This window comes from Homarus americanus, unplaced genomic scaffold (genome assembly GCF_018991925.1).
Source record: "Homarus americanus isolate GMGI-L3 unplaced genomic scaffold, GMGI_Hamer_2.0 scaffold6317, whole genome shotgun sequence".
NCBI lineage: Eukaryota > Metazoa > Arthropoda > Malacostraca > Decapoda > Nephropidae > Homarus > Homarus americanus.
Window position 1 is genome coordinate 19085403 of NW_024730668.1, and position 22073 is coordinate 19107475.

General features: G+C 45.1%; 1 protein-coding gene across 1 annotated transcript; it reads right to left on the reverse strand.

Annotated features, from left to right (window-relative positions):
* Positions 1–502: 502 nt before the first annotated feature.
* Positions 503–20230, reverse strand: LOC121867267 (sialin-like; the record flags this gene model as incomplete). The annotated part of the gene is given in 11 exon segments (XM_042367134.1): positions 503–670; positions 6014–6099; positions 6916–7070; positions 11434–11566; positions 12049–12268; positions 12422–12578; positions 12692–12779; positions 13211–13366; positions 13857–13934; positions 19774–19829; positions 20069–20230. Coding segments are annotated over 10 exon segments (1244 nt in total), but the record flags the coding sequence as incomplete, so codon positions are not given.
* Between the last annotated feature and the right edge of the window lie 1843 nt (positions 20231–22073).

Sequence of the window (22073 nt, forward strand, 5' to 3'; positions counted from 1 at the left end):
ACAGAGTGGCAACGCTCCTGGTGAGGTTATTCCACAGTGCAATAGCAGCTGTTATCCAATCAAACGCTGCCTAAAACAAGAATGCTGGTAATATCATCACAAAAATGTTAGTACTAGAGTAGCTTCTTTGTAATAAGAGTTGTTCAGGTACAGAGTATAAACATCCAACAGTTGCTAAAAATATCTGAAAGAACAGACTGCCAGCCCGACCAGCGAGTAAGCTGACGAGTGGTAAAGAGGAGAGAGGAAAGTCAAGGCTGCCGAGTAAATTTATTGTCTGACACACATTTAAATCTCTAATTATTATTCCTATTTAGTTCATGTTCTCAGTATCTGTGTATTATACAGTGTACATATTGTTGATAAAAATACAAACATTAATGAATAAAAATTAATCAATTTAGTTTTGCTCACCGTTGTCCAGCGCCATTAAACCATTGTTTATACTGTACATGATCCCTTCAACTGAGGACTGCAGGTCTTGCTGGCGGTCTCGCCTGTGTAATGACTGCCATCTTGTAGAACTTCAGCATTACTTTCAGTGTGTTGTTCCAAGCCGTCTTTGTTCCAGGGCTGGGCAGAGGCCGAGCAGAAGATGAGGTAGAAGACATCAGAGAAGGCGTACAATGGCACACGTCCAGAACACCTTCCTCCACTGTGCCAGTGTTTGCTGCCGAGACAAAAGAGTGATGTCATCTGACTAACAGTTTACTGCCACTCACAAAGAAACATATCTTACTGTCGAAAAATTTTGGATCATCTGAAGAATCCAGCTGTTAGGTTAGGTGAGGTTAGCGTTAAGCTAGGATAAAAAGCACAGTGGTGGGGATACAAGACAGTGGTGGGGAGAAAAGGCACATTGGTGGGGAGAAAAGACAGTGGAGGGGAAACAAAACAATATTGGGGAGACAAGACAGTGGTGGGAAGACAAGACAATTTGGTGGGGAGAAAAGACGGTGGTGGGGAGACAAGACAGTGGTGGGAAGACAAGGCACATTGGTGGGAGAAAAGACAGTGATGGGGAGACAAGAGAGTGGTGGGGAGACAAGACAGTGGTGGGGAGACAAGACAGTGGTGAAGACAAGACAGTGGTGGGGAGACAAGACAGTGGTGGGGAGACAAGACACATTGGTGGGGAAGAATAGACAGTGGTGGGGATACAAGACAGTGGTGAGGAGCAAGACAGTGGTGGGGAGACAAGACAGTGGTGGGGAGACAAGACAGTGGTGGGAAGACAAGACAGTGGTGGGGAGACAAGACAGTGGTGGGAAGTCAAGACAGTGGTGGGAAGTCAAGACAGTGGTGGGGAACAGACGGTGGTGGTGGGGAGACAAGACAGTGGTGGGGAGACAAGACAGTGGTGGGAGAAACAAGACAGTGGTGGGGAGACAAGACAGTGGTGGGGAGACAAGACACATTGGTGGGGAGAATAGACAGTGGTGGGGAGACAAGACAGTGGTGGGGAGACAAGACAGTGGTGGGGAGACAAGACAGTGGTGGGAAGACAAGGCACATTGGTGGGAGAAAAGACAGTGATGGGGAGACAAGACAGTGGTGGGAGACAAGACAGTGGTGGGGAGACAAGACAGTGGTGGGAAGTCAAGACAGTGGTGGGGAGACAAGACAGTGGTGGGAAGACAAGACAGTGGTGGGGATACAAGACAGTGGTGGGGAGACAAGACAGTGGTGGGGAGACAAGACAGTGGTGGGGAGACAAGACAGTGGTGGGAAGACAAGACAGTGGTGGGGAGACAAGACAGTGGTGGGGAGACAAGACAGTGGTGGGGAGACAAGACGTGGTGGGAAGACAAGACAGTGGTGGGGAGACAAGACAGTGGTGGGAGACAAGAGGGAAGACAAGACAGTGGTGGGAGACAAGACACAGTGGTGGGAGACAAGACAGTGGTGGGAAGACAAGACGGTGAGGAGACAAGACAGTGGTGGGGGGCAAGACAGTGTTGGGAGACAAGACAGTGGTGGGGAGACAAGACACATTGGTGGGGAGAATAGACAGTGGTGGGAAGACATGACGTGGTGGGGAGACAAGACAGTGGTGGGAAGACAAGACAGTGGTGGGGGGAGACAAGACAGTGGTGGGAGACAAGACAGTGTTGGGGAGACAAGACAGTGGTGGGGAGACAAGACAGTGGTGGGGAGACAAGACAGTGGTGGGGAAGACAAGACAGTGGTGGGGAGACAAGACAGTGGTGGGGAGACAAGCACATTGGTGGGGAGGAATAGACAGTGGTGGGAAGACATGACAGTGGTGGGGAGACAAGACAGTGGTGGGGGAACAAGACAGTGGTGGGAAGACAAGACAGTGGTGGGGAGACAAGACAGTGGGAGACAAGACACAGTGGTGGGAGACAAACACAGTGGTGGGAGACAAGACACAGTGGTGGGGAGACAAGACAGTGGTGGGGAGACAAAGACAGTGGGTGGGGATACAAGACAGTGGTGAGGGAGACAAGACAGTGGTGGGGAGACAAGACACAGTGGTGGGGAGACAAGACAGTGGTGGGAAGACAAGACAGTGGTGGGGAGACAAGACAGTGGTGGTGGGGAGACAAGACAGTGGTGGGGATACAAGACAGTGGTGAGGAGACAAGACAGTGGTGGGGAGACAAGACAGTGGTGGGAGAAAGAGAGTGGTGGGGGAGACAAGACAGTGGTGGGAGACAAGACAGTGGTGAGAGACAAGACAGTGGTGAGAAGACAAGACAGTGGTGGGGAGGCAAGACAGTGGTGGGAGACAAGACACATTGGTGGGAGAATAGACAGTGGTGGGGAGACAAGACAGTGGTGGGAGACAAGACACATGGTGGGAGAAAAAGAGTGGTGGGGAGACAAGACAGTGTTGGGGAGACAAGACAGTGGTGGGAAGACAAGACACATTGGTGGGGAAAAAGACAGTGGTGGGAGACAAGACAGTGGTGGGGAGACAAGACAGTGGTGGGGAGACAAGACAGTGGTGGGGAGCATGAACACATTGGTGGGGAGAGAAAAGACAGTGGTGGGGAGACAAGACAGTGCTGGGGAGAGAAGACACAGTGGTGGGAGACAAGACAGTGGTGGGGAGACAAGACACAGTGGTGGGGAGACAAGACAGTGGTGAGAGACAAGACAGTGGTGAGAGACAAGACACAGTGGTGGGAGACAAGACAGTGGTGGGGATACAAGAGAGTGGTGGGGAGACAAGACAGTGGTGGGAGACAAGACAGTGGTGGGAAGACAAGACAGTGGTGAGGAGACAAGACAGTGGTGGGGAGACAAGACAGTGGTGAGGAGACAAGACAGTGGTGAGGAGACAAGACAGTGGTGGGGAGACAAGACAGTGGTGGGGAGACAAGACAGTGGTGGGAAGACAAGACACAGTGGTGGGAGACAAGACAGTGGTGGGGAGACAGACACAGTGGTGGGGAGACAAGACAGTGGTGAGGAGACAAGACAGTGGTGGGGAGACAAGACAGTGGTGGGGAGACAAGACAGTGGTGGGGAGAAAAGACAGTGGTGGGGAGACAAGACAGTGGTGGGGGAGACAAGACAGTGGTGGGGAGACAAGACAGTGGTGGGAAGACAAGACACAGTGGTGGGGAGACAAGACAGGTGGTGGGGAGGACAGACACAGTGGTGGGGAGACAAGGTGGTGAGAACAAGACAGTGGTGGGGAGACAAGACAGTGGTGGGGAGACAAGACAGTGGTGGGAGAAAAGACAGTGGTGGGGAGACAAGACTGTGGTGGGGAGACAAGACAGTGGTGGGGAGACAAGACAGTGGTGGGAGAAGACAAGACACAGTGGTGGGGAGACAAGACAGTGGTGGGGAGACAGACACAGTGGTGGGGAGACAAGACAGTGGTGGGAAGACAAGACACAGTGGTGGGAGAAAAAGACAGTGGTGGGGAGACAAGACAGTGCTGGGAGAAGACACAGTGGTAGGGAGACAAGACAGTGGTGAGGAGACAAGGAACAGTGGTGGGAGACAAGACAGTGGTGGGAGACAAGACAGTGGTGGGGAGACAAGACAGTGGTGGGGAGACAAGACACAGTGGTGGGAGACAAGACAGTGGTGGAGACAAGACACAGTGGTGGGGAGACAAGACAGTGGTGAGGAGACAAGACAGTGGTGAGGGGGAGACAAGACAGTGGTGGGAGACAAGACACAGTGGTGGGGAGAAAGACAGTGGTGGGGAGACAAGACAGTGGTGGGGAGACAAGACAGTGGTGGGGAGACAAGACACATTGGTGGGAGAAAGACATGGTGGGGATACAAGAGAGTGGTGGGGAGACAAGACACAGTGGTGGGGGGCAAGACAGTGGTGGGAAGACAAGACACAGTGGTGGGGAGAAAAAGACAGTGGTGGGGAGACAAGACAGTGCTGGGAGAGAAGACACAGTGGTAGGGAGACAAGACAGTGGTGGGGAGAAAGACAGTGGTGGGAGACAAGACACATTGGTGGGGAGACATGACAGTGGTGGAGACAAGACAGTGGTGGGGAGACAAGACAGTGGTGGGGAGAAAAGACATTGGTGGGAGACAAGACACATTGGTGGAGAGACAAGACAGTGGTGGGGAGACAAGACAGTGTTGGGGAGACAAGACAGTGGTGGGAAACAAGACAGTGGTGGGGAGACAAGACAGTGGTGGGAAGACAAGACAGTGGTGGGGAGACAAGACAGTGGTGTGGAGACAAGACACATTGGTGGGGAGAATAGACAGTGGTGGGAGACAAGACGGTGGTGGGAGACAAGACAGTGGTGCGGAGACAAGACACATTGGTGGGGAGAATAGACAGTGGTGGGGAGACATGACAGTGGTGGAAGACAAGACACAATGGTGGGAGAAAAGACAGTGGTGGGGAGACAAGACAGTGGTGGGGAGACAAGACACATTGGTGGGGACAAAAGACAGTGGTGGGAGACAAGACACACATTGGTTGGGGAGAAAAAGACAGTGGTGGGAGACAAGACACATTGGTTGGGGAGAAAAGACAGTGGTGGGGAGACAAGACACATTGATTGGGGAGACAAGACACATTGATTGGGGAAAAAGACAGTGGTGGGGAGACAAGACACATTGGTTGGGGAGAAAAAGACAGTGGCAGGAGACAAGACACGACAGTTGGGGAGAAAAGACAGTGGTGGGGAGACAAGACACATTGGTTGGGGAGACAAGACACTGGTGGGGAGACATGACACATTGGTGGGGAGAAAAGACAGTGGTGGGGAGAAAAGACAGTGGTGGGGAGACAAGACACATTGGTTGGGGAGAAAAGACAGTGGTGGGGAGACAAGACAGTGGTGGGAAGACAAGACACATTGGTTGGGGAGAAAAGACAGTGGTGGGGAGACAAGACAGTGGTGGGGAGACAAGACAGTGGTGGGAGACATGACACATTGGTGGGGAGAAAAGACAGTGGTGGGGAGACAAGACAGTGGTGGGGAGACAAGAAACAGTAGTGGGAGACAAGACACTGGTGAGACATGACACATTGGTGGGAGAAAAGACAGTGGTGGGGAGAAAAAGACAGTGGTGGGGAGACAAGACACTTGGTTGGGAGAAAAGACAGTGGTGGGGAGACAAGACAGTGGTGGGAAGACAAGACACATTGGTTGGGGAGAAAAAGACAGTGGTGGGGAGACAAGACAGTGGTGGGGAGACAAGAAAGTGGTGGGAGACATGACACATTGCTGGGGAGAAAAAAGACAGTGGTGGGGAGACAAGACAGTTCTGGGAGAGAAGACACAGTGGTAGGGAGACAAGACAGTGGTGGGGAGACAAGAAACAGTGGGAAGACAAGACACTGGTGGGAGACATGACACATTGGTGGGAGAAAAGACAGTGGTGAGGAGACAAGAAACAGTGGTGGGGAGACAGGACAGTGGTGAGGAGACAAGGAACAGTAGTGGAAGGCAAGACAGTGGTGGGGAGACAAGACAGTGCTGGGGAGACAAGACAGTGGTAGGGAGGCAAGACGGTGGTGGGGAGACAAGACACAGTGCTGGGAGCTAACCTGGCCATCCGTCATGACGCCGACTACTCCGGGTACAATGAACGATATTATACTCCCCACCGTGTTGTCGATCCCGAAGAGAGTGCCTGTGGGGAGACACAGTTATGGAGAGCTAAGAATATGGGAGGAGCGTGTATGGGGAGCTAAGAATATGAGAGAAAGCGCGTATGGGGAAATAACAGGTATGGGAGAAGCGTGTGTATGGGGAGATAACAGTATGGGAAGTGTGTGTGTATGGGGAGATAACAGTATGGGAGGTGTGTGTGTATGGGGAGATAATAGCATGGGAGGTGTGTGTGTATGGGGAGATAATAGCATGGGAGGTGTGTGTGTATGGGGAGATAACAGTATGGGAGGTGTGTGTGTATGGGAGATAATAGTATGGGAGGTGTGTGTGTATGGGGAGATAATAGTATGGGAGGTGTGTGTGTATGGGGAGATAATAGTATGGGAGGTGTGTGTGTATGGGGAGATAACAGTATGGGAGGAACGTGTGTATGGGGAGATAACAGTGTGGAGAAGGGGATTTAACTGGGACACGTAACACACACACACACACACACACTTGTCTGAATCTTATATGCACGCATGCAAAACAAATTCACATTTTCATATACACAAAAACTGTTACATGGTGATTCCGATAGTTATTCATACATAGATAAGAATTATATGTATTTTCTACGGTGATTATACATTCGTAACAATCATGTGTGTATATATTTTGAATCACCAAACCCACATCTATACTGACCAGAGCTGAAGCCATTTTTAACACTTACTATGGACTTGAGCTCTTGTGGTCCCTGTGTACTCAAGTGTCCAGATCACCTTGAGTGTGTCTCCTTGTTTACTGGGAAATGAACCCCCCCCCCCCCCCCCTCCTCTCTCTCCATTATTACCTGCAAAGTGGGAGCGATGTCGACGTGGTTCACCATAATCGAGGCACTAACGGCACCATTGCAGAAGAGACACACGCACATGAGGGCCATAGTGGCCATCCAGTTGCATCCTATGTAGGTCACCACCAGCAACATCGCAGCTGGCCCCATCAAGGCTATTGTAACGATTATATTATTTATTACTACAGTACTACCACTAACTACCACCTACCACATCACCCACCACTACCACCACCACCACCACCACCACCCACCACTACCACCACACCACCCACCACTACCACCCCACACCACCACCACCACCCACCACCACCACCACTACCACCACACCACCCACCACTACCACCACCCACCACTACCACACCCACCACCACCCATAAAGGACATAATTGCATCACCACATTCCTAGCATGCATGTTGATGAAAACTTTAGATACACCACATTTCTTGACCTAAAAAGCACATTTGATGTGCCAATAGGCAACTGATGTACAGACAGCCAAAATGGATATAGAGGTAAGGCTGTTACACATTGGATAGTGGCTACCTAACCAACAAGAGACAGCTGCTGCACTGTTTCAGGGTTACAAGTGAAGTTAAAGATCTGTGCAACTTTGGTACCTCAAGGTGCGTTACTTAGTCCCCATTTTTGTTCCAATGTTCTTATGAATGCGTTATTAAATTTAATGCCAGACAACCCCCAGCAATATCTCCAATCAGCTATACTGATGATATTCTTATACATACTAAACTCATCGTGAAATGCAAGCCACCCTGAACCATGTATGCGCGGCCTCTGAACACCTCCAGTCTTATTCCTTCCACTAAAGAAAACTAAGGTGTTCAACAAACAAACTAATTAACAACAAACGCAGCCCCCTGCAGTTCAAAGATAGGTAACAACACTATTATTATGTTTCTTCTTTTAAATATCTTGGTGTTTCCGTCCCTTGTGCCCCTACCTGCCATACAACAGCTAACCCATGATATTACTTTGACAGACTGGAGACCTCTTAGAGAATTGTGGCAGAAATTTTAAGCTACTATGGTGCTAATATTAAATTGTTAAAACAATATTACCTAGGCTATATAAGATCTCTGATGAATTACCACGCACAAGCCCTGGTCATTCGTGAAGCAGGAAAGGCGTTGACAAGCTCGAGAAAATGCAAAATAAAGCCCCTCTGCAGAATTATCCTAGGATATCCCATGAGCACTAAAATTACTTAATATGAGGAAAAAGAACTAGGTATACCCAGTGTCAAGATAGAATAGTGAAGTCAGCCTCATGATAGCCCTGAGGCTTCTGCGTGTGATCCTGATAACATTGTTTCCTTAAGAATTGCTAGAATGCTTATGAACCATGGGACTACTGAGTCTAAATGGATCCAAACTACAGCTTCACTTATGAAGATATTTGGACTAGACCACCTGTACAAAGTTGAGACACAACAGCGCTTCCTGCCACCCTGGCGGACAGTTCCTTCGATATCATCCATAAGCCGCGAGCATATCCGCCTAAAATTTATTATACCAAAGCATTTATCTCCAACACACTGCCAAATTGAGAGCTCTTGAACACATACACACTCTACAGACTGATGAAAATATCACACAGACCATCTACACTGATGGATCTCTAAACACCGCCTGTGGGGCTGGAAGTGCTATTGTTGTGACTCAACCTGACAGTAATATAATTGAGAAAGGAGTTAGAATTAACAGCTGGGCATCCCTCTACAAACTGAATTAGTTGCCATACTCACAGCTATTAAATTCATTGAAACCACTGTTACTGACAGTCTCATCATCACTGACTCTCTATCCTCACTACTTGCCCTTGGCACCCTCGACTCAGGTTGTCACGCTCTTGTCTCTGAAGCCAGACACAAATATGCGTGCCTTGGTGACCAGGGTGTCAAGGTCAAACCTGTTAATGAATCCCCTCTCCACATAGGCCTCATAAAACATGACAGGTTGATGCCCTCATAAACTCGCGTCTAACAAAGGCACCGTTGAATACAATTTGGGTCTATTCAAAAGAACCATAAAACTGTAATTAGGAAGAACATTGATGAGTTTGACACCAAGTGAACCAAATGCAAACAGGCACTAGTCGATCCAGGTTACCATGATGAGATGTATCAAGTGAAACATGTATATGGAGCAAGTAACAAGATCACTAGATTACAAGATAGCGTAACCGCTAGATTAAGGTTAGAGATATAAGTACCTTTGACGATATATTCCTCAAGCTTAGTCGCCAAACAAAACTAGAAGCTAACAGGGATAATGGCCATACATATGTACACTTCTATTTCCTACGTCCTCGACTGTGTGAAGAAAGAACCTTTAGGGACAGGTCCAAGCACACTGTGTGTGAAATGGCACAACACTTCATCTCTAATGGCAAGATAGCCGACATATTAAGATTGTATCCACTTTTTTTGCGCTTAGTAACTATATCCCAATTCTCATGTACCAGAACCAAATACGCAATGTGGCGAATACCTCTCACGTAAACGTGAATAACAAAGTGTGAGGGTAAGACATACTGCCTCACACGCCTGTCCTCACGCATTTGTAGATAAATTTACCCGCTTTATGTATAGAACTAAACAAATAATGTAAATGAAATACTGTGTAACATTCAGTGCCATAATATCCTGACAACGGGGTTAGTGTGTATGACCCGTTGTAAACTACTCTGTATAATCCTTTTGCTACCACTCACCAGGATGAGTGTAGAATTGCACAATAAAGTAAAGAAGGCCAAGCAGCAAAATCAAAATCAAATCAAATCACCACTACCACACTTACCACACCACCCACCACTATCACACTTACCACTCCACCCACCACTACCACACTTACCACACCACCCACCACTACCACACTTACCACACCACCCACCACTACCACACTTACCACACCACCCAACACTACCACACTTACCACAACCCCACCACTACCACATATTCTACCACACCACACCACTACCACATTTACCACACCACCCACCACACTACCCACACCTCTACCAAAACCACCCACCACTACCACACTTACCACACCACCACCACCACCACACACTACCACATCACCCACCACCATTACACCCACTACACCACCCACCACTACCACACCCTACCACCACCCACCCACCACACCCACCACACCTCCACCCACCACTACCACACTCCTACCACACAACCCACCACACCAAACCACACCACCACCACACTACCGCACCACCCACCACTCACTACCACACCACCCACCCACACCACCACCACACCACCACACACCACCACACCACTCACCACCACCACACACCACCTCCCAAACCACATTACCACTACCACCCACCACACCACCACTACCACACCACACACCACCCTACATACCACCACCACCTTTCTACCACCCACATACCCACACACCCCACACACACACACCCTACCCACCCTACCACACCCACCACACCACACCACTCACCACACACACACCACCCACCACTACCACACTTACCACACCACCCACCACTACCACACTTACCACACCACCCACCACTACCACACTTACCACACCACCCACCACTACCACACTTACCACACCACCCACCACTACCACACTTACCACACCACCCACCACTACCACACCACCCACCACTACCACATCACCTACCACTACCACAACACCCACCATCTTCATTACCATCACCACCAAAGGTTACAAGATACGCCCTAAGGTTAATACTTCATATAATTGGTTTCGATCTGCAGTACTTGGCTCCAGGTACTCAGTGTTGTGTGGACGAGCTGGGGTACTCCGAGCCTATAGTCTACTTTAGGATGTCCAGTGTTGATGATATTGTGGGTCGCGCTATGACGGCCAAAAGCTCAGGGGCTGTTTATGATTACTAATGAAGACTCCGCCGTCCTTGTTCTAATCTAAACAGCTACCAAACAATGATAACTGCCATATAGCAATAACTTCTATAATGAAATTTGGGGAGGAAATTTCTGAGTGGTCATAGACAATCATGAAGATCATTAAAATTCATATAAATGAATAATTTCATAGAAAACCTAAGCTAACCGAACCTAACCTAACTTCACTAAACCTAACCTAAGCTAATCTAACCTAACCAAACCTAATCTAACCTAACCTAATCTAACCTAACCTCACCTAAGCTAAGCTAACCTAACCAAACCTAATCTAACCTAACCTAACCTAATCTAACCTAACCTCACCTAACCTAAGCTAAGCTAACCTAACCTAACCTAATGTTGGTATAATTTGGCCATCTTATAAGAGTAAATGTCTTAAATGAAACAACATATTTTACCATATACAAGTTACTGTTCATCAACTTGTAGCGACAGAAGTAAAGTTATCCTTACTTGGCAAAAACGTCAGCTTCTCTGGCAATTATCCCTATTACACACACACACACACACACACACACACACACACACACACACACACACACACACACAAAGCAGCTGGACTTACCAATGACGCTAAAGATCCTGCGCGAGGCGAGGACTGACAAGCGACCAGTGCTGGTGAGATAGTCCCCCAAGATGCTCGACACGATAGCACCCACGTACCGGGAGAGGAAGGGCAGGGAGGACAGAGCGCCATTCTGCACACATACACACACTAAATATATACATTGTTAAGTGAGTGGTACTAGTATCTCAGTATGAAGAAACTGACGCTGAAAATTATTTTAATGTTAACCGAAGAAAATTTAGGAGACAGTAATTTAACAGAGGACAATACAGTTAGATGTATCCTATAATGATCACTCAATATTGTGAATTTATCAATTATTTACAACACACATAATGGAACATATGGAAGTAACTGTTGAACGGATACTGGCAGTACTCCTCCCTGGTTAACATTACAGAGCGGGACGGTGCTGAGGCAACGCTCTTCGGTCTTAAAGTCCTAAAAGGAGTGTGGGAGGGGAGGGGGGGGCACTAAGACATACAGTCAGATATAATGGAAGTGTTATGGTTCCTTAAACCTCCCTCCCCTAATCTCCCTCTGCTCCTCAAATGGTAAAAGAGGACGCCTCTCGGGCCAAAACTGTAGAAATACTCCAGATATTTAACACACCGCCTTGATTGAGAAACCGAGGATGTTCTTTATGTAAGTGGGCAGTAGACTGTAGAAAAGGGAAATTCCCCAATTGCTGCCCACACCGCTTATAATGATGGCCCACACGGGCAGGCTGCTGAACATTCGGCGCCATGGTACTGCCCACCCGCTCCTCTGGTTGCATGTACCGCTCTTCTCTGCTGCCGTGGTTATGTACTCCAGCTCATTGTGACTGATCCTACCAAGGCAAAAAAAGACTCCTGTTGTCTGACACTTGCTGGGATAAGACAAATAAGATTTCTTATTTGAGATCTGATATGATTACAGTACATTTACCATGATGTTTAGCAACAATTATATATTCGAATGAGAGCAAAATTAGAAATAATACCTGGGATGTTCAGATGGAGTGTTGTACATGAAGGTAAACCAACAAACGCACCACAAGATAGAGAAACATCCAGTCAGGTAGAAGGCGGCAGGCCAACCGTAGGCGTCAATGATGACACCACACAGAGGCAGCGTCACCGCGGTACTAAGGGATGTCGCTTCACAGGACACATAACTTTTAGCCACAATGATGTTTGTTATGTATGATGCTTAAAACCATTATATGTCATGTTGCCTGGTAACAGTTGTTCTCCGTTAATGAATTACTTACCAAAGTAAACCATTCCAACAAAACGGGGTCGCTCCTGGGGCGGGAACCATCGGGAAATGAGGGCGTGCATAGATGGCCACGATACTCCCTGTAACACGTCTGCAAGTTTACTGTCTTAATACCCAAGGGCGGATCCAGAGGGGGTCCTGGGGGTCTGGACCCCCCCCTTTTCACCAGAAAATTTCAATACTTTTTCTTTAATGCGGTATTGTTCTCAGGCATTTTTGTATAATAAAAAAAAATTATTATTGACTTCAGAATATCTCCTAATATCAAGTGTGCATGGCCTCAAAATGGCTTCAAAATGCCCATGATATTGGTCAGATTAAAAAAATATAGGGGCGGGCTTACAGCGCCCTCCCAAAAACCACCAACTGGGTGGGCTCGCTGTCCTCGCATGTTCCCCCACCCACAACTACTTGAACCCCGCCCCCGTTTTAATATTCCTGGATCCGCCTCTGTTACCCCACTAAACCAATAAGCGTAATTATGAATACAACTCCTAGATGTATCACTTACCTGACAAAAGCCCTGGGCAGCCCTGACAGCAATAAGGACTCCGTAGTGGAGGCGGGCGGACACTGGAGAGAGGAAGGCGGACACTCCACCAGCCAGGATACTTCCACCAAACACCCATCGCGCCCCGTACATCTCCGCTAGCCGACCGCCGATGATCTGATGCCATATACTAAATTAATATCACTATACGGTACGGTCAATTGATTGGTCTTGTACGTAAGATTTATATATATATATATATATATATATATATATATATATATATATATATATATATATATATATATATGTGTGTGTGTGTGTGTGTGTGTGTGTATCTGTGTGTGTGTGTGTGTGTGTGTGTGTGTGTGTGTGTGTGTGTGTGTGTATCTCTGTGTGTGTGTGTGTGTGTATAAACCCGTTGAGGGAAAGAGTGGACAAGATATTATTACAAGACGCTGGAATAAACAAACCCAGTTCAAATATACTGTAAGTGTAAAGGGAGGATGTTTAACCCTACACTCACCACCAATCTGGCCTTACTCAGACGTAGCGTGTACTGTACTATAGACTCTTTTTGTTCAGTGTTTATAACTATACAGCTGGGCATTGGCCGACGTCTGTGATGTTGACTACTACTACGGTGAGCGATGTGATGGTACTGTACCTGGGAGAAGACATAGCCGTAGTAGAAGCCGCCGAGGACCTGACCCTGTACCGTCTCGCTCCACTCCATCTCTCCCTCCTGTGAGACCAACCACGTGAACCTTTAATTGTAATTTGATATATCATTTTAAAAAGGGTATATTACGTGAAGTAAAACTAACTGACCGTGAGTATTATTTGAATAAATTGGCTGGATGCTACGACACACATGCAATATACTCCTGTTTTTAGACGTACAGGTCCCAAGCTCCAGACTATTTATAGTGAGGTATACTGTATAATGTTTGTACTGTATATTGAAGTCCGCGTATAGGTGGACTGTTGAGATATAATCTCAGGGCCGCCGCTTCCATTAGGCGAGGTTAGCAAATGCTAAGGGCGCCAACAGATACAGTGTCACCACCACAGCTCCATTCTTCACAGCCAACAGATACAGTGTCACCACCACAGCTCCATTCTTCACAGCCAGCAGATACAGTGTCACCACCACAGCTCGAATGTGCTGCATCCAGGGCTGCACCTGTTGACGCCACTGACTGGCCATCCTCAATGTCCAACCAGGAAAAAGCAGAACTTGTTCGCAGAGGACCTTACCAGGTTGATCCTAATTATGTGTTTCCAAAAAAAGGATGGGAGAAGATGTCAACATGATTACTTTCGTCGAATCTTAGTAAATGGAGAGAAGATCCAAAGAAGTTGGCTAATTTATTCGGTGAAACAGGATAAACTTTTTTGCTTCTGTTGTAAAATGTTTTCTACGAAACATGTTAGAATGGCTGAAGAAGGCATCCATGATTGGAAAAATGCCAGTCATTTGCTCAGCACACATGAAAGTAGCATAGAACACACCAAAAACATGACAACATGGAAGGAACTGGAGGTCAACATTACAAGAGGAAGGACGATAGACCGACGGGAAATGGAAATGTTAATGGCTGAGTGGAACAGGATGGTTCTGTGCAGACAAACACAGGTAGAACAGGCTGTGCAATTGTAATATATAAAGAAAAAGAAATGATAGTGTCAAACAAACAAAGGCTGAACAACTGGGCCAGCACAACACAAACTGAACTAACTGGAATCTTCTTAGCCACAGACTACCTCAAAGAAAATGGAGGTGGGGTGATATTCTGTAACTCTCAAAGTGCTTTGAAATCAATGAACAGCCCGTCAGGCTCTATGTCTAAAGTTGTATGTGATATTAAAAGGAATGTGATAACTGCCAATGAGAACAACTTTCGTATCGAATTTGTGTGGATTCCGTCCCATGTTGGAATTAGGTATCATGACCGTGCTGATAGACTGGCCAATGAGGCATGTAAGAAAGAAAATGTTGACCGTGACCTTGGCCTGTCCAATGCTGTAATTAAAAACATTCAAGTCAGAATCATGAACTCTGATCTAGAAGAAGTGAGAAATGCAGAGAGACCTGACAGTTGTAGCATTAGTAAATATGACAAATTTTGTGACAAGAGGTACCGGTATGGCCAGCATAAGGACAGAACCAGACAATGTGATGTAGTCGTGGCCAGAATTAGGCTTGGATACAGACGCATCTGGCAAGTTAGTAACGCTGTACCCATACCGTAACACTCAGCATGTAAACCTTGTGATAAACCTTTAAAGCATACACTTGAACACTATATTATGGAATGTGACACTGTCAAAGACTTCAGGCCACCTGACTTATTGTATCTTGAACTATGTAATTACTTCATTGAATCAGGGGTGCTTGAGGACATTCTTGCTGTTTATCCCAAATTTGCTAGCCCACACTGATTAGTCTTCAATTAGAATATGACTCCAATGTATGTGATCCACTGACCTATATATACTGCTAATGAATATGATGTATTTCCTTCTTTGTGTACGAACCTCTGTCCTGTATGGCAGTGAAGAGTGACATTACCCACATGAATCTGACCGACGTATATGTATGTATGTATGTGTGTATGTGTGCATATGTGTATATATATGTACATGTATATGTGTATGTATATGTGTATATGTATGTATATGTGTATGTGTGTGTGCACATATATGTATATGTACTGTCAATGAATATGATGCATCTCTTTGTGTACGAACCTCTGTCCTGCATGGCAGTGAACAGTGACATTACCCATATGAATCTGACCTCTATACATTTAAAGCTGTTAATGAATATGATGTATTTCTTTGTGTATGAACCTCTGTCCTGCGTGGCAGTGAGAAGTGATACCACCCTCAGTGTCAAGACCTGACTGAATTACTCAGAATAGGCAAACTGTACTACAAGCTCTGCCAATAAATTTGTTAAACTAAAAAAAAAGGTGGCGCCAAGTCTCTAGCTGAAAGAAATTTGGCTCTAAGAGGGTCAGCCGAAAAACTTAACTGTCCATCCAATGGTAATTTTCTCCAAGAAGTGGAACTTTTGACTAAATTTGATCCAGTTACGAAGAATCATTTAAGTAGGGTTGAAAGTAATGCAGGCAATCACAGTCACATTCACTACCTTGGCCAAATGATCCAAAATGAACTGATTAACATTATCAGTGCAAAGATTACTGAGAGAATCGTAGACGATATCAAAGCATCGAAATACTTCTCTATTATTTTAGACTGCACCCCTGATTTGAGTCACAAAGAGCAACTTTCTGTCATAATCAGGATAGTGGCACTTGAAGACAAGCCAACAATAAAGGAGCATTTCTTGGGGTTCCTTGAGGTAGAGAAGTCTACAGGGCTAAATTTGTCATGCCTTCTACTCGGAAGACTGAAACAACTGAACATTTCTTTTGAGGATTGTCAAGGTCAATCTTACGACAATGGAGCAAATAAGAAAGGAAACATCAAAGGAGTTCAAGCCAGGCTTCTTCAACAGAATTCTCGGGCCTTATTTGTCTCGTGTGGTGCCCATAATTTGAATTTGATATTAGCTGACGCTGCCAAGAGCTCCCTAGATGCAACTTGTTTCTTCCGATATTTAATGAAAGTATTCACATTGCTTCCAGTCTCCCCTCAGAGGTGGCAAGTTCTTTTAAAACATGTCAATATTACTCTGAAATCGTGGTCAGACATCAGATGGGAAAGCCGAGTAAAAAGTGTAGAGGCAATTAGATATCAACCTGCGCAAATCAGAGAAGCGCTTTTAGAGCTCAGAGAATCTGCAACTGACCCTGTCATCAAAGTTGAGGCTTAATCGTTGGCAGAGGACGTAGGGTCATACCGTTTTGTCATTTGCTCAGTTGTGTGGTATGATATACTCAGCAAAATTCAGCACGTAAGCAAACCAATGCAGTCGATTACGATGCAGCTCGGCGTGGCTGTAGATCTGCTTAAGAAGACCAGAGATAATATTGTCAGCTACAGAAATGCAGAGTTTTGCTGATGCACTAACTATTGCTAAAGAAATCTCTGAAGCGATGAACGTAGACATCGTGCTGAAACAGAAGAGACTAAGAACTAAAAAAAATGCCACTTTAGCTATGAGTGTGCAGACGAACCTGTCAGCGATGCACGCAAGAGGATGGAGACTACATTTTTCTATGTGGTAGTGGACACTGCGATTTCCTCTCTTAATGAGAGGTTCAAGACCTTGGGCGAGGTGAATGAAAAGTTCAAGGTATTGTTAGGGTTCACGGACATGTCTGACAAAGACATCGTCGATCACTGCCAAACCCTCAGCAACACTCTTACTCATGAGGGACACTCAGACATTGATGAGAGGGAACTGGCCATGGAGCTGCAGTGTCCCAGATTTGCCTTCCAAGAGAATGACAACAATGGATTTTCTTACCTTCCTGCATGAAAAGAAATTTACTGAAGTATTCCCGAACTTGTGGGTAGCTCTGCGGATCTGTGCAACTCTCCCTGTAACGGTGTCGGCAGCAGAGCGGAGCTTTTCTAAGTTAATACTGATAAAAACTTATTTGCGATCCACAATGGCGCAGGAACGTCTTAGGGGGCTGGCCATCATCATTATGAGCCATGCAGTGTCTAGGGAGTTATCGTATGACGATGTAATCGACGAATTCGCTTCCAGGAAGTCAAGAAGAGTCAAGTTATAACTGTTATAAGCAGGCACGTAGCGAAGAGGAGAAAACGGCGGAATCCAGAATGTCATGACATATGTTAATTGAATTGCGTATTGTTTAAACACAATGGTAATTTGATTTTGAGTGTTTTTTACAGTCACGTTTCGTGCCATTATTTTATGTTGCTTATACTGTGCTTTTCTTTGGATATTCCACAGTTTAAGAGGATTTGCTAATTAATGTATGTATTAGCAAATTAAAATAGATCAGTGTAAGGTAAACAGTTTCTTCAATATGGCTACTTTGATTACTTTGTAGGCAAACCCAATCGTGAAGTGAGAGGCGGGTGGGGGCGCCAGCTGCAGTCCTGCTAAGGGCGCCAAATAGGCTGGCGCCGGCCCTGAGATATATTGGTAGCCTCGTGCTTTCTAGCTAGTAAAGTCTGTAAAATGCTGCTGTGACCTCATAGTTGGTGCGGGCAATATCTGGTGAGGTATTGTTAGGAAGCTTCTTGATTTGGTAACGTAAGTAACATGACTTACTGTATGTTTTCTATATATTATAGTAAAAATTCATTTATTATTTCATAACTTGATCTGTGTATTATTTTATTGTTTTATGTACTCTTATATTGGGTGGTAAAGTAAGATGCTATATTTACGATGGTATTAATGATTGTTAGGGTACGTGTGGGAATGCTGGGCATATCGTTCTTTGGTTTTGATGTTTGCGGCGGAGGACTTGGTCCACCTGAACCTTACACGTGGAATGGCGGGACGTCACTCGTCTCTCTCTGCTCTCAAGTTAGAGCAGGTGCTCCTGTTTTTTTTTTACTTCCACTGCCTCCTTGCTTCTATCGGAGGTGTACCGGAGGTTTTTGGGTGATACTATGCATGTGGAGGTTCTGGTTGCTGCTTGTGTATGCGGGAAGACTGGTATTTGCCAGGTTAATATAGGATTTTGCCTTAAGTGTTCTCAAGTAGGTGTGTTTATAACTCAGTTATTTAATTTTTGTATTTCTTGTAATGGTACAGTATTTACCCGGTTCATACATGTATTTACCCTAAATATTCTTGGGTAGGAGTGTTTGTATTACACAGTTTTTTTTCAGTTATGGTGTTCTTGGGCATAAGACGTAAATATGAAAGATAAGGAATAATCATGTGTAAGGTCACTATCCCAGTACTGGAATTTTGGTAGTTAGTGGGGTGAAAATTATTATTGTGACATTCCAGTGCTTTGAAGGCCTTACGTATATAAGAGGGAAGTGATCATAACAATATATATTACCACTTGTGTACGGGTCTTTACTAAAAACACAAAGAAGTTCAATAAAATTGTAACTAAGAATGCGTCCAGCATCGATATTTATCATATACAATAATATTTTCCTATTATTTGAGCAGTCTGTTCTTGCAAAATTGTCAGTGAATTTTTCAAAAGTAATGTAACGCAATTAAGGTCTTTTTTTTCAATTTATATGTAATACAGTAAACTGTATACTACAGTATATCAGAAAAATTGAATAACCTTAACAATTGTTTTATTTATTTACATATTTTAATATCGATCATCATTAACAGGCATTTCCACTTTAGATGAAATCAAAGAAATAAATTCGCAGTCGCTGTTATTGAGTACAGTGCGCTCGTAAACATGAGCTATCTGGCTGGCGCGTGCCTCCAAGGTAGGTAGATACCTACCTTGCGTGCCTCAACCTACAGCGTAGCTCCAAGAACAACATAAGACACATTTCACTCCCATCAACTGCTGTAATCCTGGATAGACTTTTTACCTACATTAATTTATTTGTTCTTATTCTCATCCTACAAGTCAGTATAGTTTATTTTTTTATGTCTACTTTTAATGATTAAGATAAAAAAGAATTCCTTGTTATCTTACCATTCCATCGTTCGGAAGCGTTGTTTTGTCAGTAAGAGACTCAACACTCTCCCCGTCTGTCAGTCACGGGTAAAAATTACGCAACAGTATATTCTACATTAAAATTTTAAGTTAACAAATTTCTAATAAATAATTAATTCATTTATTGTTTTCCCAGTTTCCACAAACATTTTAAATTAGATGTACTATTTATACAGTTATTGAATTTATTATATGATTATTATTTTTAAGATTTTTTATTGAACTTATGGAAAACATATTACAGGACAGACTTAAGCCTCAGCGAATCACTCACAGAAAGAGGTGTTGAGTGGAGGGAGGCAGGGGGCGGTGAAGGTGGATGAGTTGCGGCGGACCATAGCCACAATTATGACAGACAAGTTGATGCGCACCATATACAAGTTGATAAACCCGAACCACGATATTACTGCTAGCGCCATCCTCGCCGGCAGCCATCCTGGAACAAAGTCACATTAGGGAAAAATTACTTTCGCTCTCTCGTTCTTGCCACCCAAACACCCTCCCCACATAACGTACAGTATATATTGTTTTATATCAAAGAGACCTTACACATCATTGCAACTCCAGCTAATACAGTACATTCTCAATCACATGCGTGGGCAGAGTCCTGGGTGCATGGGGCGAGACCAACAACAGTGAGACACGTGGGCACTTCCTTGGCTGATATGTATAGTCTGGTTACTGTTGTGGGGTTCCTGGGGGCCATTCCGGGAGTCTAAATACGATGTAAACAAAGACAGAGTGCCACATCACACAAAACGTGCCAGTCAGTGTACCAGCTGTAAGTGCAGGCGACTGTACCTTGATCAACAGCCATGTTAAGTTATACCCTTTTTATGTGTGTAATATGAACTCACGTCTGGTTAATACAGTTGCTACTCTGATGTATGGAGCCCCGGGAATGAACAGGTTAAATATTAGGTTGCCAGAGGTGTGCAGTAATGAGCTATACTTAAAACTGACCTGGTCACTGGACAAGTCATGACAGCTGTCACTTACAGGTTGTACCGGGTGGGCAAAAAATAATCTCTCATAATTTTGTAGGCTTGCTCATTAAAACACCATGCACACTACCTTGTCTTCTCGGAGGCGAGGACAAATATGAGAGGTGGAATCTGACACACCTTAGCACCTTGTTAATGCTAAGAAACAGTACAAAACATTTGACGCCCACTGTACACAATCGTGAGCGCCTGAACTTCCAAACCGCGGCATGAAAAAACTCGCCGAGCGTTCTAGAATTCTTCATATGACAATAGAGTACTTTAGACGAGCATGTTGTTTCCGTTCCATCTTTGGCATAAGCTTAAAGACTGTACCGTAAACAAACAACTCTACTACTAACCTACTTCATCCTTTTCCGGGGTTCTGAGTTCGAGCAGCGGCAGTGTGGGTCTTGTGATGCTGTTCGTCTGTACTACAATCCTTTAACAATCAGTCATGCTGTGTTAAGCCACGGCACCAACTTCTATTCCTAAAACTACTCGCTTCAATCCACTTGTTGTCCTTCCATTGAACCTTTTTCATCCCTGTCACTTGTACGTTTCGTGGTGTATCTCTAATAATAATAATAATAATAATAATAATAATAATAATAATAATAATAATAATAATAATAATAATAATAATAATAAACGGTTTATTAATAGAGTTGCAGCCGGTGGCTGAAAATATACAAACTTACATGCGATTTAGACATAATAATATACGTTCAATACATTTACAGGGCTGTACAGTACATAAATAAGGAGCTGTTTATTATTTTAATAATAGATGGGATGGTGCTGTTCTTATATCTATCGGTGCGGGCTCTTATGGGGCTGAATTTTGTTGTAGTGGCGGACTGCGCAAAGGGCTGCAGTGGCAGTAAGTGGCGATGGCAAGGATGGTGCAGAAGTCCACTGCCAAACCCTGCTAGTGCGTGGTGGTTGAGGTCACTGAGGGATGGAAGTGCCTTTGATTAATTTTGTCAGGACTGTATTTTTAAGTATTTGTGTATTATGAATATGTATTTTCTGTATTGAGAAATAGTATTGCCTGTATATATTGTATTAAGCCATATACTATTATACCTAAACATTTTAAGTAAGGAATCGAAACCTGGGACTTCTGCGTGTGAGCAAGGATCACTACCACGGCACCACAAGGGCAACAAAAGCGAAAATACGCTTTTATATATTTCAGACAAAACCTGCTCGTTCGACTTATTCTTATGCAACGTTAGCCTCCACCGGGAATTGCTCATGCCAACTTTCAATAGTTGTAGTAGCATTTTACAG